General features: G+C 38.9%; 1 protein-coding gene across 1 annotated transcript in view; it reads right to left on the bottom strand.

The window, feature by feature from the left end:
* The window catches only part of LOC127637148 (coiled-coil domain-containing protein 60-like), a 39,196-nt gene that overhangs the window by 10,853 nt on the left and 10,922 nt on the right, over nucleotides 1-17,421 (bottom strand). The window contains exons 4-7 of the mRNA XM_052118070.1: nucleotides 16,670-16,843; nucleotides 15,130-15,255; nucleotides 9,726-9,830; nucleotides 3,815-3,905 (exon numbers count right to left, since the gene is read on the bottom strand). Of these exons, the coding sequence (XP_051974030.1) occupies nucleotides 3,815-3,905; nucleotides 9,726-9,830; nucleotides 15,130-15,255; nucleotides 16,670-16,843 (496 nt within the window). The remainder of the gene's footprint in view (nucleotides 1-3,814; nucleotides 3,906-9,725; nucleotides 9,831-15,129; nucleotides 15,256-16,669; nucleotides 16,844-17,421) is intronic.

The raw sequence follows: 17,421 nt of genomic DNA, 5'->3' as shown, positions 1-17,421 counted from the left end.
TAACTAGGCATAGAATAAAATTTTAAGGAATACATCAAATGTAAAAATAAAAAAAGGAATTAATTAAGTTTTCTTTTGACACTGCATTTAGAATTTTGGCTGTATTTTTTATTTTATTTTTTACTTTCAGAAGGATTCTTACCCTGATATAAAATATATAAAAAAAAAAAAAAATATATATATATATATATATATATATATATATATATATATATATATATATATATATATATATATATATATATATATATATTATATAATATAATATAATATATAACCCATTTTAATATATTTTCTATAAAAGCATATTATTATTTTTCAAAAGTATATAAATTAAATTCATTCATATATATATATATATATATATATATATATATATATATATATATATATATATATATATATATATATATATATATATATATATATATATAAAAATATATATATTATATAAAAAATAAAATATAACCCATTTTAATTTTTCAAAAGCATATTATTTTTCAAAAGTATTAAATTAAATCATTCAATTTAAACAAATATAACAACTTTCATATTTTAAATAATTTTTTAAAGCTTTTAAAATAAAAAGCTTAATTGTTGTGGACCTATCCACATATACATTGATTTATCAGCTGTTTTATATTTTTTTCACATTCAGAATTGTTATCCAATTGCCCTCTTGTGATCTCGCAGCAGCCGCTGTGTTTCTTTTTGCTGTGTAATTGTCTTTAATTTCTTCGTATTTGTACAGTGATTCCTTGTGCTGTGTAAATCATGTGTTTTAATACTTCATAATTTCATGATGATTTCTCTTGCAGAGTAAATATATTTGAAATTCTTTATTACAATCTTTTGTTGTGCTGTTTATATGTGTTTAAATTCTTCATATTTTCATAATGATCAGCCTTCAGCAGAGAGGTAAATCCTGCAGACTCATGAGAACTGAATCTCAATCGCGTTCTTCTCTCTATGTTTTACGCAAAGACTGACTGGATTGGATCAAGACTGGCATCAAGGTTGGTTCGCAGTGGTAGACCTGAAGGACGCGTACTTCCACGTCTCGGTTTTACCTCGACACAGGCTCTTCCTGCGGTTTGCTTTCAAGGACCGGGCATACCAGTACAAGTTCCTGTCACCTCGCATTGCAGAGGCAGCCCATGCCCTGTAAGGGAAGTGGATTTGGATTTGGAGCAGGTCTCCAGGCGAGTTGTCATCACGACAGAGGCCTCCAAGTCAGACTGGGGTGCTGTGTGCAACAGTGACGTGCGGTGATGTCTTAAAGAGGCTAGGCACTGAGTTATGAAAGCCAGATTACCTGATTTATTGTTTAAGCTAATAATACGTAATAACAGTGAACGTTACGCACAAGGGCGGCATATCAAGAAATGTACAAATCAGGATGTTTATGGTGTGTACTCTCTCTCTCTCTCTCTCTCTCTCTCTCACACACACACTCACACACACACTCACACACACACACGCGTAAACAGTGAACGTTACGCACAAGCGCGGCATATCATCGGCAATATCCCGCTGAAGTCCAAACAGTCTGACTGGTTGAAAAAAAGCAGGCAGGGATAGCAGTACAGCCACATAGCCAATCTTTTCTTACATACCAATCAGTTTGAAATGATCGGATACTTTTTGGGCCCTTTTGCTGTACTAGTCCATCTAAGGCTGGCGTAGACCTCCCTCTTGCAATTAACTCATATTTGTAATTAAAATCGAGCTTGGAAAAATTTCTTAATTCCGTGATTACGGCCGGTGCTGTCATTTTGATTTTGAATTTGGCGGGGATTAGGCATGTACGCTAGCTGTGGTGTAATGACGTTAGCTACGCAAATGTCCAGGAATATCTCGATTTTAATTGGTCCATGTCTGATACATAACGGAGATGATTACGGGCATAACATATTTACGTCAAAAGGCACAGCAGATTTGTGCTTTTTGCCGTACATGTTAAAGAATACAGGATCGAAGTGCGCATGCGCAACATGGGTTTTCCGCTTGTCGTCTGCAATGAATGGACCGTAAAAGCACTGCTTATTCTACCATTTGTTTTTAGTTGATTATGCGTAACTGCTACATTTGTCATCATAACGTCTAAACAACTGGAATAACACACATATTGCATATATAAATCACAAGAATAAAAAGTAAAAATACAAGTTTATTATATATTAAACATTTTATTTTTGAATTTTGGCAGGGTAGGCAGTGCCTAGTTTGCCTACCCAGACCGCACGTCAGTGGTGTGCAATGGGCCGCGACTGCATTGGCACATCAACTGCCTCGAGTTTCTGGCAGTGCTGCTCGCCCTGTGGAGGCTTCAGCCATTTGTTCAGGGCAAGCACGTGTTGGTCCGGACGGACAACACGGAGATGGTAGTGTTCATCAACTGCAACTGCAACTCTCGTCGCATGTTGCAACTCGCCCGTCGTCTCCTCTGGAGTCAACAGCGGCTCAAGTCGTTGCGAGCCACTCACATCCCGGGCAACCTCAGTGTGGTGGACGTGTTGTTACGGCAGGTCACACTCAGGGGACAGTGGAGACTCCACCCCAGGTGGTCCAGCTGAATTGGATTTGATTTGGGTGTGATCTCCGTGGTGTCTTCCCCTTGGGAGTGACACCCCATTCCCCCCCCCCCCAAACCAGGACGCTATATGGCCCCTGGAAATAGATGAACTATTTTATTCCTTTTGGGGAGAAAAAAGAGAAGAGGCCATGGCTGGGTCAGCTGGTCACCATTTTTGTCACACAACGGTCTGCCTTCTCACACCGCCAGTCCAAGTAACTAATTTCAGCTTGTTGTGCCATTTTGTATAAGGAACCCTAGTGTCACTACATCGACACAACACTGAGTGAGTGACAGATAGGGAACGTCCTGGTTACTTTCATAACCTCTGTTCCCGGATGGAGAGAACTAGACGTTGTGTCCCTCCTGCCACAACACTGAACTACCCGCTGAAATGGCCGGGACCTTGTCTTGACTCCTCAGCACAAATCCTGAATGACTGGTTGCAAGCCAGCTCCTTTTAAATCCGTATGTACGGGGGAATGCCATGCAAATTCTACTCGCCAATTCCCATTGACCTTTTCTCAAAGATCAGAGGTGTTTGGTGCTCCCAAGGACACTATATCAACACAACGTCTCGTTCCCTCCATCAGGGAATGGAGGTTATGAAAGTAACCAGGATGTTTTGGTTTGGCGGGACTATGGAAGTGATGAGGTAAAGTAGTCGTTGTGTTGTAGTGGAGGCGGTCAGATTCAAATATCTACCACAATGTGACGTCACAATGTGCAGAAGGTAGAAAAATATAATGTTTTGCTGCTTGTTTTCAACAAATGCTCTTTTTGCTGTGAGGAGGAAGCTTTGAGATCTGAAACTTACAATAGTACTAAGACATCTTATATGTTAAAAGGTCAAGGATAATTCGGTTGCTCACAACCCTTTTAAATAAATGGCAGATAAGTCTGTATTAGTTTTTTTGTCAGGATCAACATAATGCCACAAATGCTGTCGATTGAGCTTAACTTGTATTGAACCTGAAACATTCCATTAACCACTACATTGGGCATTTAACTGGGTTAAATAGGTGTTTTAATCTGTATGCATATCTGTCTACACACTGTGCAATTACCCCTAATGTTTACTGAGAAAGCTTTAATAAAGTAACTGATGCTGCACCAGACCAGCATACTTGTCTAAACCCCACTGGCATGCTTCAAGAGAACATAAGCTTCATAGAACCTCCAAACATTCAGGCATACTCAAACATTCAAGCATGAAAAGGACGATTTGGGAGAGAAAACCTTCGGAGGGGCGATAAACTGCTCCCACTTGGCCTCTATTGCCTTTTCCTTATTCAGCCTCTTCATCATGGTTCTGCTTCTTCCAGGGTCCCTGAAAGATACAGAGAGAGAAGAACAGACCGATAAAGAGACAATCAAAATTCTTGAGATATTAGTTATTCATGTGATCTCTCCATAATGCGCTCGCCAAACCTGGAATATTATCAACATCATATGTCAAACTGAGAGGACGGCAAGAAATGGAGGGAAGGAGGAAAACAAGCCCACACATCTTAGCTCACTCCTCCTGGGCTGGGTCTTAACGTCTGCTGATAAAGTTTCATTAGTTTTTGTAATATCTGCTCTCTGCCATGGTGTACCTTCACTAGGCTTCACTTTATTGGAAATTGGATTCTGGGATGGTAGAAGCCCCTCCAGGCTCTTCTGAGAGACCATGCTTACAATCTCACTTACTCTTCTTCCATTTGTCTTGGGCTCTCTCTCTCTCTCTCTCTCTCTCTCTCTCTCTCTCTCTCTCTCTCTCTATTTCTCTCTGTCCATTGCTAGTACCTACCAACCTGTAGCTCCAGGAGATGAAGGAATAAATTCTGCTCTGTCTGTCTTCCTTTTTCTCGGTATCTCTCCATTTAGCTCAATATAAACTCTATGAATGAATAGTTTATCCATTAAAGGAGACCTATTATGCAAAATTCATTATTACATGGTGTTTGTACATAAATGTGTGTTGGCAGTGTGTGTACACAACCACCCTACAATGTTAAAAGTCCACCCACTCCTCTTTCTTATTTTTCTATTAATCAAAGCAGTGTGTCAAAATGAATGCTTTTCGTTTCTGCTCTAACATTACGTCTCATTAGAGCAGGCCTCGCCCACGGCTGGTGTCGGACTCCACCCTATTTTCAGAGATCCTCCCCTGAGGGATCTACACACAGTCTGCCATTTTCCATGTTGGAGCAGATAGAGTGAGAAGAATAATGTCTCAGCTTCGTAAGCGTCATAAATTTTCTGTTGTTGGCTGTAAAAGTGAACATAAGAGTCTTTATGTACTCCCGGCATCAGAGCCACTGAATACGCAGTGGACAAAACATACAAAAATGTGTGTATGTTTGTGCAAATCATTTTACACTGGACTGCTTTGAAAATGCAAATGAAAATAATGCCATGAACCTAATTAGGTCATGACTTCAGGAGACACAGTCTGGTAGTATTGGTGGGGGCCACTCCTCACACTCTTCTTACTACAATATGTGACAGAGAGACCTTCTACCTTCAATGTCACATTAACAAATGTGCAATATTTGTGCAATATTTTATAACCTAAATTTTTATGCATGAACAAACAGCTTCACAATCACTACATGCACATGAAATCTGTGCTAAACAGAACAGCAGGGAATAAATGATTTGATTGAAATTCTATGCTCTTCAAATTAATTCAGCATGTAGTATATGAAACCCAGTCAATTTACTTCATACAATTAGCATTATATAATTAGAGCTTTACTATTGCCACAGTATTTCTACTATTGTCTATCGATTCACAATGCAATGCATCTGTTTCTATATGTTCATTTTTGAAAAAAACCTTTGAACAAGAGGTTAAAAGATGATCTATGTAGTGTTAAACTTTGAACTCGGAAGATCACGGTTCAAGCCCAGCCAAACACACTTGCTGACATGAGAGACAAAGTTTCATAGAAGTGACTTGAATTGATGTGGTTGCTTCAGAAAATGTGCTTTTCATGCTGCATTTGCCTTTTCCACACAATTGGTTAGGCTTATGTGTTGGTTAAGGGTAAGGATGCCTGTTTTGTTAACCTCTCATTTGCTTAAAGGACACTGTTGGTTACATATAAGTTTAAGTTTTAGTTTAGGGAGGTATGTTTTACTCATTCCAATCTCCACCTAATATTCACCTTAAAAATCTTGTCTGATTCTGACACCATCTCACTTGCTTTTGGTCCCCCCCGCTGGACTTTTCACTGGGAAACTGCAGCGAAACATGTAATGAACCACGCAATTTTGTTTTGCAAAAAATGTTGGCACAGTCACGTAATGTGAAAAATGAATATTGCACTATAAAAACAAATTCTCCAATGTTGTTAAGTCCAGGCAATGTGCTTTGTAATATAGGAAGGTCTCAGCACACATAGAACCTCCAAAACCAGTGCTGGTTTAGTAGGGAATTCTCTGGGCTAGTACATTTCAGATTGTAGGTTGAAACCCTGGAAGAGCCAGTGGAACACATTTGTGCCCTTGAACAAGGCAGATAACTCTACATTTTTCCAGAGGGGATAGTCCATGTAAAAGGTTTCTGAAAAGAAAGCCTGCTAAAGTTGCGGTTCTCAACTGGTGGGACACAGCTCTGTTCTGATTAGTCACAGACAGCATATATATATATATATATATATATATATACTGTACACACACACACACACACACACACATGTTGTGTTTCCATGTTTTATGGTGACTTTCCATAGACATAATGGTTTTAATACTGTACAAATTTTATATTCTATCCCCTAAACCTAACCCAACCCCTAAACCTAACCCTACCCCTAAACCTCACAGAAAACTTTCTGCATTTTTACATTTTCAAAAAACATAATTTAGTATGATTTATAAGCTGTTTTCCTCATGGGGACCAACAAAATGTCCCCACAAGGTCAAACATTTCGGGTTTTACTATCCTTATGGGGACATTTGGTCCCCACAAAGTGATAAATACACACACACACACACACACACACACACACACACACACACACACACACACACACACACACACACACACACACACACACACACACACACGTTATATATAAGTTACAATTTTGGAGCTGTGTTGGGTCACTACTTCCCATTTAAAATCTGGGTCCTGGAACAAAACCACATCTGCTCAAAAGGACATACTAACATACTGCAAGCAGTTTGCCCTGAGTAAAACAACTGCTGTTTTGTTGCCAGTGCAACAACTGGTCGGTGATCTTGAACCCCAAATTCTACACCTCCTACATCCTGTTTAGGACCTTTTATAGCAAGATGTATTTTTATCTGATCCACAGATATGTGAGAATAACATTGTTGTGTCCACACATGCTCACATGAATATGTCCTGCTTTTACATGCAAAGCATATAGCTCCCTGTCAGGCAAGGTGAAAATGTTGTTCTCTTAATTAGTTCATTGTTAGGGCTCTGGGGTCATTGCTCAGCATGATGTGTTTGTCATAAGTGATTCAAACTAGGCCACTGATATGTTGAATCATGTTGAATCTGAGATTTTCAAAATCTGGATCTCCAAATAGTTCTAAAGCAGCAGAAATGTTGAGAGGATGTTCCAAATAGGTCAGAATAATTATGTCAGAACATGTTTTAATTAATTTCCTTAATTCTTTTAAACATTTCACTTCATTTTGACGAATAAAAGCTTGTTTGCGTTGTGTGCACGCAGGTTACTCTTTACAGAAATAAAATGAGGGATAAGTATTGTAGGTTTGAATTAGGGCTGCAACTAAAAATTATTTTGATAATCAATAAATCGAACGATTATTAGAACGATTATTCGACTATTCTGCAATTATTGCAACGAATAATCATTAGTTCTTAACCGATTATTCATTGTGTGCCCTGATTTAAAAGGTTGTATTAATCATGCTTGCTAACAATAAAGATGACAAAATAATCTTTAAGAAATACCTCTAAATGACATTCACTGAATAAAAGGAGGAACAAAATACTTTTTATTAATTTAATTCAGTAAAGAAATTCACTGCAAAAATCTTATTGTTACCAAGTGTTTTTGTCTTGTTTTCCATTTTAAATTGTCTAAAAACAAGATGCATTTACCTGAGATGCAACATATAAGATATTTAGACTTGCTTTAAGAGAATATATCTTAAATATAATTGTATTTTTTATATAAGTGTATTCTTAATTGGTTATTGTGGCAGGGTGGAGGGCGGGACCGGGTCGTTATCCTACACACCTGGTCGCGTATTAGGCTAATTATGCCTCTGTGAGGGTTAAAGGTCGACTGCAGGGGATCTTTAACCCTCACGGAGGCATAATTAGCCTAATACGGGACCGGGTGTGTAGGATAACGACCCGGCCCCACCCTCCGCCCTGCCACAGTTATACTTCTGTGAGTGCAGTAAAGACAAAATATACTTATATTAAAAATCTATTCTCTAAAAGCAATACTAAATATCTTATATGCTGCTTCTCAAGTGAATGCATCTTTTTTAAAAGGATTTTTAGACATTTTAAAATAATTTAATTTTTAATATTATATTCAACATTCTCAGATAACAATTTTTTATTTTGCAGTATAGGGGGCCTGGGTAGCTCAGTGGTAAAGACGCTGGTACCACCCTTGGAGTTCGAATCCCAGGGCGTGCTGAGTGACTCCAGCCAAGTCTCCTAAGCAACCAAATTGGCCTGGTTGCTAGGGAGGGTAGATTCACATGGGGTAACCTCCTCGTGGTCGCTATAATGTGATTAGTTCTCGGTGGGGTGCGTGGTGAGTTGAGCGTGGATGCCGCAGTGGATGACGTGAAGCCTCCACATGCGCTATGTCTCCATGGTAATGCGCTCAACAAGCCACGTGATAAGATGCGCGGGTTTGTCGGTCTCAGATGCGTGGGCAGCACCGGCTCCACTGCGGCCCGCGGCCCCGACCCGGCGTCAAGCTCCCCGCAGGAAGCAGGCACCACCGGTCTCCCGGCCAGCCACCAAGACGAAAGGCTTCGAAGCACCCCGGGCGACCCAGGGACCAGGAGACCCACTGTTCTGGAGCTGGATGAACCGATCACTCCATCCCTCGGTGGAGGGCTGGTAGGTGAATCTTTTGTTCCCTTTTCATTTAATTTCACTGAACAAAAGAGCAGTTTCCTTATTCCTTATTACACTGCCACAGGGCTCAAGCCCCTTCAATGTGGCACATCTGACTCCGTCCCGCCAAGTGGCCCCACCAGCCGGTATGTCCGACGAGATTTTCCCCTTGGTCCCCTTAGCCCGGAGCTTGGACGCATGGCTTGCGCTCTCCAACCCGTCGCGATGGCTGACCCAGACCGTCCGACTTGGCCATGCGATTCAGTTCGCCAGGCACCTGCCCAGGTTCAGCGGCATCCACTTCACTTCAGTGAAGGGCGAGAACGCCGCTACCTTGTATGCGGAAATCGCTACCCTCCTGCAGGAGGTATTAGAGTGTATCTGGACTTTGAGCTGTGAGTTTCTTCCTCTCCTCAGTCAGGTGCGAACTGCAGTGTTGCTCTCGTGCATCATCATTTTAGTTTAATATGATCTCATGTTATGTGAAATGAGACAACTATTCGGCAATGAAATAGAAATCCTCTGCCCAGTTTTAGTTAACCAAACAAAAATCATTGAAGTTGTCGCAACGCAAATGGATTAAGTAAAGCTGACAAGACACTTTTTTAATTGAATGAACTCAGTTAATTTAAGTTCCCTTGGTTACATGAGTTGTTTGAGTAATATAAACATGGGAGGAGTAAGTACAACTGATGATAGTGAAAGTTTTTTGAGTATAGACAAAATTGTGAAGCTTATTTCTTGCCAAATATTCAATAAGCTTTGAGACATGCAAACAGACTGTCCTGCTCAATCTCATGCAATTGGTTGAGCCAATGTTGAGCTTGTCAGGACACTCAAACAAACAGAAAAGCATTTTATGGTGCCAACTTACAAATGGCTTACTGATAGTTGTCTCTACATATTAAGCTGGGATATGAGAACGTATTTTCAATTGAATCGAAAACAGTAAACATATCAGCTTTAAATTTGGGGCTGTTCATCACACAAAGTAAAGCTGTGTGAAAAGTAAATCACACAAAGATATCAAGCTTGACAGTCTCTCATCACTGTATTCTATTGTGTGTTTTTACTCACTTAGCATCCCAACAGGCGATACCAGGTCCAAACCTTCCAGGACGTTCTTGAGTCAATGCCTCCAGCAGCCAGTTCAGACAGCACAACTGCCAATACAAACGCTCTCTGGAAGAAAAATAAATGTAAGTAAAAAACGAATAATGTAGCCATGTCCTGATGATTGCTTATTTTACAACACAATGCCTGAAACATGCTATCCTAAAGAGAGCTTTAAAGATTAAAATTGTATTTAGCTTTTTATGCCACAATTTTAGTCCAGAGCTACAGAATCGAGATGGAAGTATGTTGGGGAGACTGGGCCTTGTTGTCAGACCACATGGGTTAGTTGTAAGTAACCTGCTGAGCATTAACAGTGATTTGAGAATACCTTTTTTGATGCATGAAATAGGCCTAAAATAAAAAAAAATCCTCCTTCCACAACATATTTGCATTTAAAAAAGTGTTTTAGGCCATTTAATGTCCTATCAACAAAATTTCAACAGTAAAAAAGTGGCCCCTTTCACAGACTGTGATGAGGCATTTCTGCCTTAATTTAGCAGGGTAAATAAATCACAAAACATTTCATGAAATTACAAAATCTGTAAAATGCAATATAAAAAATATCCAACTATTGTTTTGGCCAACAAAAATTATAATTAATGAAAATGTGAAAACCTGCCCCAACCTGACCTAACCAAACCAAACCTCATCCTAAGAACATATTTCAACCTTTCAATTAAACTCTGCCTTCGTTATATAGTACACCCTTGCCTTAATGTATGCCAGAGTGATTTTATTGTGTTCACTAAATCTACAGCAGAACACTTCAGACATCAGATCCTGGGTCAAAAGCTTTGTAAATGTTGCCGGCTCTCTTGACAGCAAATAGAGTCACAACATTATCTGAACTGCGCTATTGAGGCAGTCTAGCACATTTTTCATCCAGCAATTATTTTTATAAAGAAATCTATGTATTTTTAAGGATGAGTCACTGTAAAATAATAAATAAATAAAGACATCCTTTCCCTGAGAGAGAGAGTTCTCAAAAAGAAGAGTGGATTGCTACTGGGAGAAGTATTTTATGGTATCGACTGAGGTGTTTTGTTGAGAGCCATTTAATTTACTTTATTTGTGTCTCCTGAGTGTGAACACAGATACAGACACACTTTGCCAGCACTGTGAGAAAAAAGAAATCAAATCCAATGGCAGACACATAATGGATTGAGTGTTTAATATCCTGTTTAAACATCAGACCAGAAATATTTTATAGGGAAAAAGAAAGCGACATGGAACATTTGAAAAGAGAGAATGGGACAGAGAGAGGAAGAGAAATAAAAAGATAGGGGGAGAGTTCCTCTTTTTTTGTGCATGGCCCTTTTGTTACAAGCTAACAGTTCAAGGCCATCTTCATGCTTACATGAATTCCACTCACTTGAGTGGAGCCATTGCTTTGCTCACTGCTTTCAGTTCAAACATCAAGGATAAGATGCTTAATCAGGACTCAATTGAATGAGATCCACCTACTCGCTGTTGGTAGACAATTTGACCTTATGCAATCTACAGGTGAGTTAGCAGGATGTTGCAGATAGGCTAAGTTCTATTCAATTCAAATTGCAGAAACCAACCAGGAGTTTATATATAGCTGAAAAGTCCCAATGGTGATGGAACAGGATTGGTATCTAAGCTACTCTTAAGCAGGGGAGAATGGGGCAAGGAACTTGTCACATGGGGAGGTTCTCACAAGAGCTATAGAGGAGACACTTTTTTTACATCAGTTAATATACGTAACAGTATAACAGCAATGAGGAGGTAGGAACCAGCTGAACAGTAAACACTGTTTAATAAGAAACTCAACATAAAACAAACATAAACAAATACAGACACACATGTAACACGGCTACGTGTCTCTCTCAATTCAATTCAATTCAATTCAAAGGGGCTTTATTGGCATGAATGTAAACAATACAATATTGCCAAAGCAGAACTACATCTTAATCTATACATTTAGTTTAACAAATTTAACACATATAAAAATAAATACAGAACAGGTTCAGAACTGCTGAAGACCACAGTGTTTAAATAACTGAAGAGAACTGACATATACTGACACATAAATGAATATACACACATACACTGAGGGTCACTGTGGTGAACATTGGGGTGACACACGGGGGTAAAACACATAACACAGATTCACCCGCTGTCTCTCAGACTGTGACACGTTAAAACGTATCTTGCAGCCAGTGCTGCTGTGTGTCCCTCTCCAAGTATTATGTTCATTTGTTCTTGTTCTGTCATGGTTATAAATTTTTCTATGCTGTGTGTTAATTTATGCATATAAATGTCCCTTGTATTTTTAAATTTTGGGCAGTGAAGGAGAAAGTGCACCTCTGTCTCAACCTCACCTGTCGTACAGTGAGCACACACCCTTTCTTCTCTGGGTAACCATGTTTTTCTGTGTCTGCCTCTCTCGATGGCGAGACTGTGCTCACTGAGCCTGTACTTGCTCAGGATCTGTCTCTGCTTTGTATCTCTGACAGTCAGGAGATACTCTTCCAATTCATACTTTGATTTTAGAGTCCGATAGAATTGTAATTTGCTTTGTGTTTTAGTTTCTTGATCCCAATGTTCCAGATAGGTGATTTGAGATTGTTTGATGATCTGATTTATTCTGATGTTTGGTTGTAAAGCAGTGCTGGTCTGAGGCTGGTTACTGTTAGTACTGTTAACCGGGTTAGTGAGTCTCAGAACCAGCTGACTGAGGGACTGTTTTCAGGGTTCAGTTCTTGGGTTTGTAGCTTTATAATGAAGCGACTCTGTGGGACTTGATTTTAAATGCATCCAAAAATTTAGAGATCTTTTTTGTATGTTAATGATCAATGGGAATCGTCCTAATTCTGCCCTGCATGCATTATTGGGTGTTTTCCTTTGTAATTTCAAAATTAATTTGCAGAATTCTGTGTGTAGGGCTTCTGTTGGATGTCTGTCCCATCTAGTGTAGTTCTGATCACTGAGTGGACCTCTCTCTCTCTCTCTCTCTCTCTCAAACTGCCATCTTTAACTCCCCTTTATCTCGCTCTCCAGCTGATCAGCTGATTAAGTGCCGGCCATGCATCATCACGGCCCAGCCATGCTCTCCTCCTCATCACAACATATCTAAGGGTAGGTTTATTCTTGATAGACGTATGTCTTGAAATCTTGGTTAGAAAGTTTTATGTTTGCCCTACTTTTAGGGCACATTACACAATATGGGGTAAGTGTCAGAGTGATATTAATATTAATACTAAGGGGTAAGTAATACTGTAGACTATTAAATTGCTTTTAAGGAAAATGTAAACACTAACCCAAAACAATCAATGAAACAGCAAAAATGGAAAAGGTTACCAAAAAATATCAAACTATGAACTTTTTTGGCAACAGAATTTTTTATTAATAAAAGGAATGTTCAGTATCAAAACAATGTAAGCTCAATTAACAAAATAATTTCACTACTGCAGAAAAAAATAAAAAAAATTATAATAAGATGAAAAAGGCAAAAATTGTGGTTACAGTTAGTCACCTGCAATGGAAGTGAATAGGCCAACACATTAAAAGAATAGACTCATCCCTCCTTTAAATTAAAATCAAAATCAAAATCAAGGTTACAGTGAGGCACTTACAATGGAAATGAATGGGGCCAATGTTTGAATGATAAAATCCTCACTGTTTCAAAAGTTTGGCCACAACACATAAACAATGTGTGTTAACATGATTTTAGTGTGACAAAATCACTTACATTTTCTTTGTAAAGTTATACATAGTTGCCATGACAATGTCAAAAAACCCTAAAACCCTAAAACAACTGTAAAAATTACAATTTAAACAAACTTTACAGCTCATATAATACATGAGTTTTAACAAAATTAATGTAAGTGTTTTTATACAATTGTAAGCTTCACAATTCTGCCTTTGAACCCTCCAAAAATGGGCCCCAATAAATTCCATTGTAAGTGCCTCACTGTAACATCCATCCATCCAACGGGTAATGCTGGAGCCTATCGCAGGTGTCAAGGGCTGAAGGCAGGGAAACAACGTGGACAGGTGGCCAGTCCACCACAGCGCCACTGTAACCCTGTTAACTCTTTTTTTTTTTCCTTCTTTTTTTAAGGGGGGACAAATCAAAATAATACAATTTTGTGGTAATCAACATTATGCCACAAATGCTGTCAATTGAGCTTAAATTGTGCTGAACCCAGAACATTGCTATAATTATTTATATGACGCATAAATCACAAGTGACAACTTGCCCCATCTTGACACTTATGAAAACTACTCTTGCTGTGAGAACACAGTTCAACCTTTGGATTGCATGCTGACCCTTGCCTTATGTTTTCCACACGTGTTCACTGATGCAACAGCTACAAAAACGTGACAATTATTTTGAATTTTGTTTTGGAGGATAGAATTGACAAAACTTTAAAACTGTGTTGAACTAGCTGATTGAAACCAAAAGAAAAAACTGCTAGAGAAAACAAGCAATATGCAATTCAACCTCTGACTTGTTGAGAAAACTTCATGTAAGACAACTGGTCCCTGTAACCCCTTTATGTAAAATATGTGGCAAAAGTGTAAAGAACCCTACCCTAAACAATAGAACTTCTAATTGTTGATCATCCTGAGACTGTTGTCTTAAAGGTGGGGTATGGCACTGCCAATGAAGGATTTTGACAGCCTTTCCTTACAAGCTCAGATTTTATTGGCCTACACCACCACTACAGGTTACTACAGGTAACTACAGTGTAAATAAACCCCATCAAAATGTTCCCTTCACCAAGTGCAGGGAAAAAACGCAAATAGGTTATCAAAGAAGCAATGATGCAAGATGTACTGTGACTCCAGCCTGACATTCCATTCCATCAGGAGACGCAGTAAATGAGCTGTGCTTATTTTTTTCTGTTCGTTTTTCTGCATTAGATCCTTCTAGTCAGAGGGTAATCGCTCTCACCTGCAGGGCGAGACTGATGCTTGAATGCATTTTGTTGTTCCAGGAAGCTGAGACCCTCACAGTGAAAACATTCTCTGATTGCTGTGGATCATTCCCACAGAGAAGGGCATTATTTTCCTGTATTCCATCTTGTTTAGTGCATTTACATTTTTGTTTGAGTGAAATGTTAGTGTCAGGGAAAATTGAGGTCTACTACTTCTGAGGGGGTCTGTTCTTTCTGCACTTACTCACCCTCAGTCACCATTCACTTTCATTGCATCTTTCTGCCTAACATCTCCTTTTGTGTAACACAGAAGAAATAAAGTCAAATAAGTTTGGAACAATATAATAAAAAAATAAAATAAAATAATGTAGTATCCTTTCATCTGCTCCGTCACTGTTGTACAAAGACATAGCGCAGATTAATACAGAAGGGGCACAGAGGAGGGTGCGTGGTCTTACCCAGGTAGTAGTTGTGGCTGAGCTGATGTCAGTGATATGTGGATGGGAGTAAAAGGGCGGGCAGCCCAAAATGTCATTCTGTTGTGTTTCCATTCAGAAATGTGTGTTGCTGCAATGTCAGGCCACCTGACAAAACACGCATGTTTGCGTTAGTGGGTGTGGATGGAAAGAATGACAATATGTTTATGTGTAAGTCCTGGGTTATTGCATGCAGTCATATAAACGTTAACATACAGTACAACTTTTCAGTATATATCTCATTGCAGAGTGCAGCTGTTTATTGCATATGGTAAGTATATTGCCAAATTTTACATTGTATTATATATAAAGTAGATTATTTATTTTCTTAAAACAATGAGAGTGGTTTGGCTGTGCAAAATTTGCTAACATGTTGCTATAGGTTTGTGTTGTTTTGGTGTTCCGGGGTCATAAAATCGTAAGGAAAGTTCCGGGTTCAATAAAAGTTAAGCTCAATTGACAGCATTTGTGGCATAATCTTGAATACCACAAAAATTTATGTAGACTTGCCCCTTCTTTTCTTTAAAAAAATAAAAAATCTGGGTTGCTGTGAGGCACTTACAATGGAAGTGAATGGGGACCATTTTTGAATGTTAAACTACTCACTGTTTCAAAAGTCAAAAACAATCACAAGACATAAACATTATGCGTGTAAACATGATTTTAGTGTGATAAAATCACGCAATTACCTTTTCTGTGTAAAGTTATAGCCAATTTTACAACTGCATTGCCATGACGATGTAATGTCAACAAACCCTAAAACCCTAAAATGACTGTAAAAATGTCAATTTAAACACATTTACAGCTCAAATAATACATGAGTTTTAATGGAAGAATTAATGTAAGTGCTTTTATAAAATGTAAGCTTCACATTTCTGCATTTAAACCCTCCAAAATTGGCCCCATTCACTTCCATTGTAAGTGCTTTACTGTAACCTCAATTTGTGCTTTTTTAAAAAAAAAAAAGAAACAGAGGGACAAGTTAAATATTTTTGTGGTAATCAGCATTATGCCACAAATGCTGTTGATCGTGCTTAACTTGTATTTAACGAGGAATATTCCTTTAAGGAAAAAATGAAGTAAGTTGATAAATTACAAGACGCTGATAAGAATATACTAGAGCAATTCATGAAGAACATTCATAAGAACAAGTATTTTCAGGAATACAAATTAATAGAATTTTACACTTAAGAATATTTTGTGAATCTGTCCCTTAGTTGGTTTCTTACTGGCCCAAGTCAAAAGAGGCCACTTCCAAGTATCTTCAATATTCTGGTCCATAGATGTACAGTAGCTCAGGTCCCTCCTTTAATTAAGGTCTATGGAATTTTCTGTTTTATCATCCACCACAAGTTCGAATCGCTTAGAAAACATCTCCTCTACAAGGAGGTACAGTATATTTCTCCAGAAAACATCTAGCCTTTATTTAGAATTGTTTTTCTCTCACAAACATTATTAAAAGTAGATAATGACAGACAATTAAACATCTCTTTTACAATCATCTCATTACTGTCTACTGCACCTCTTTGTATCACTGTCCTCATCTGAATCAGACACAGTGGGAGGTCGAAGCTCAGTGTGTCTTAACTCCTCCCTCCTCTCTCTTTCGATCCTCTGCTTCTCCTGTGCCTCCTGCTCCTCCTTTTGGAGGAGGTGAAAGTAGTCACGCCCCTGTTTCACGGCAACAATGTGCTGCCTGTAGATACATTTTAAAAGACAATTTTTTATGCAAATTTCATTTTAGGATGAACTATTCCTTTAATTTTGGGGAGAATGTATTTTTATGTTTTTCAGGTACGAGCAGGAACGTTTTGTTACACGGACAGCTGGCCGGGTGCATCACTTGTACATATTGCCTTTCCCCTCCAAGGTAGCCGTGCACTCTTTCTCCCATGCGTGTTCCTGACTTGTGAAACCTGGATGGTCTTTTCCCCCTGAAAGAATAGGAATGGAATAGAACGCCTTCCCCGGCACATTTTATGAACATTTAGGGCCCCAGCCGATTAAAATTTCTAATCGGGCACCTGTTCCCATACTGGACACTTCTCCTTCCCCCACCTCAGGGCTATGGGGAAGTACCCAATGTTTTGAGGCGTCTGGGGAGGCTCCGTGCAGCCCGAATGCATCTGTTCTTACTCATATTAGCTCGTATTAGCTTGCCTATACCTGCATCGGCAGTTCACGTGACCAGTTCAGGCTTTGTGGTGCTTCATATTGGGACCCCTAGTGTCACTACATTGACACAATGTCGAGTGAGTCACAGAAGGGGAAGTC

The sequence above is a fragment of the Xyrauchen texanus genome, chromosome 4 (genome assembly GCF_025860055.1).
Source record: "Xyrauchen texanus isolate HMW12.3.18 chromosome 4, RBS_HiC_50CHRs, whole genome shotgun sequence".
In the NCBI taxonomy this organism is placed as follows: Eukaryota; Metazoa; Chordata; class Actinopteri; order Cypriniformes; family Catostomidae; genus Xyrauchen; species Xyrauchen texanus.
The sequence above is the reverse complement of the archived record's forward strand: the minus strand, read 5'-3'. Positions and strand labels throughout refer to the sequence as shown.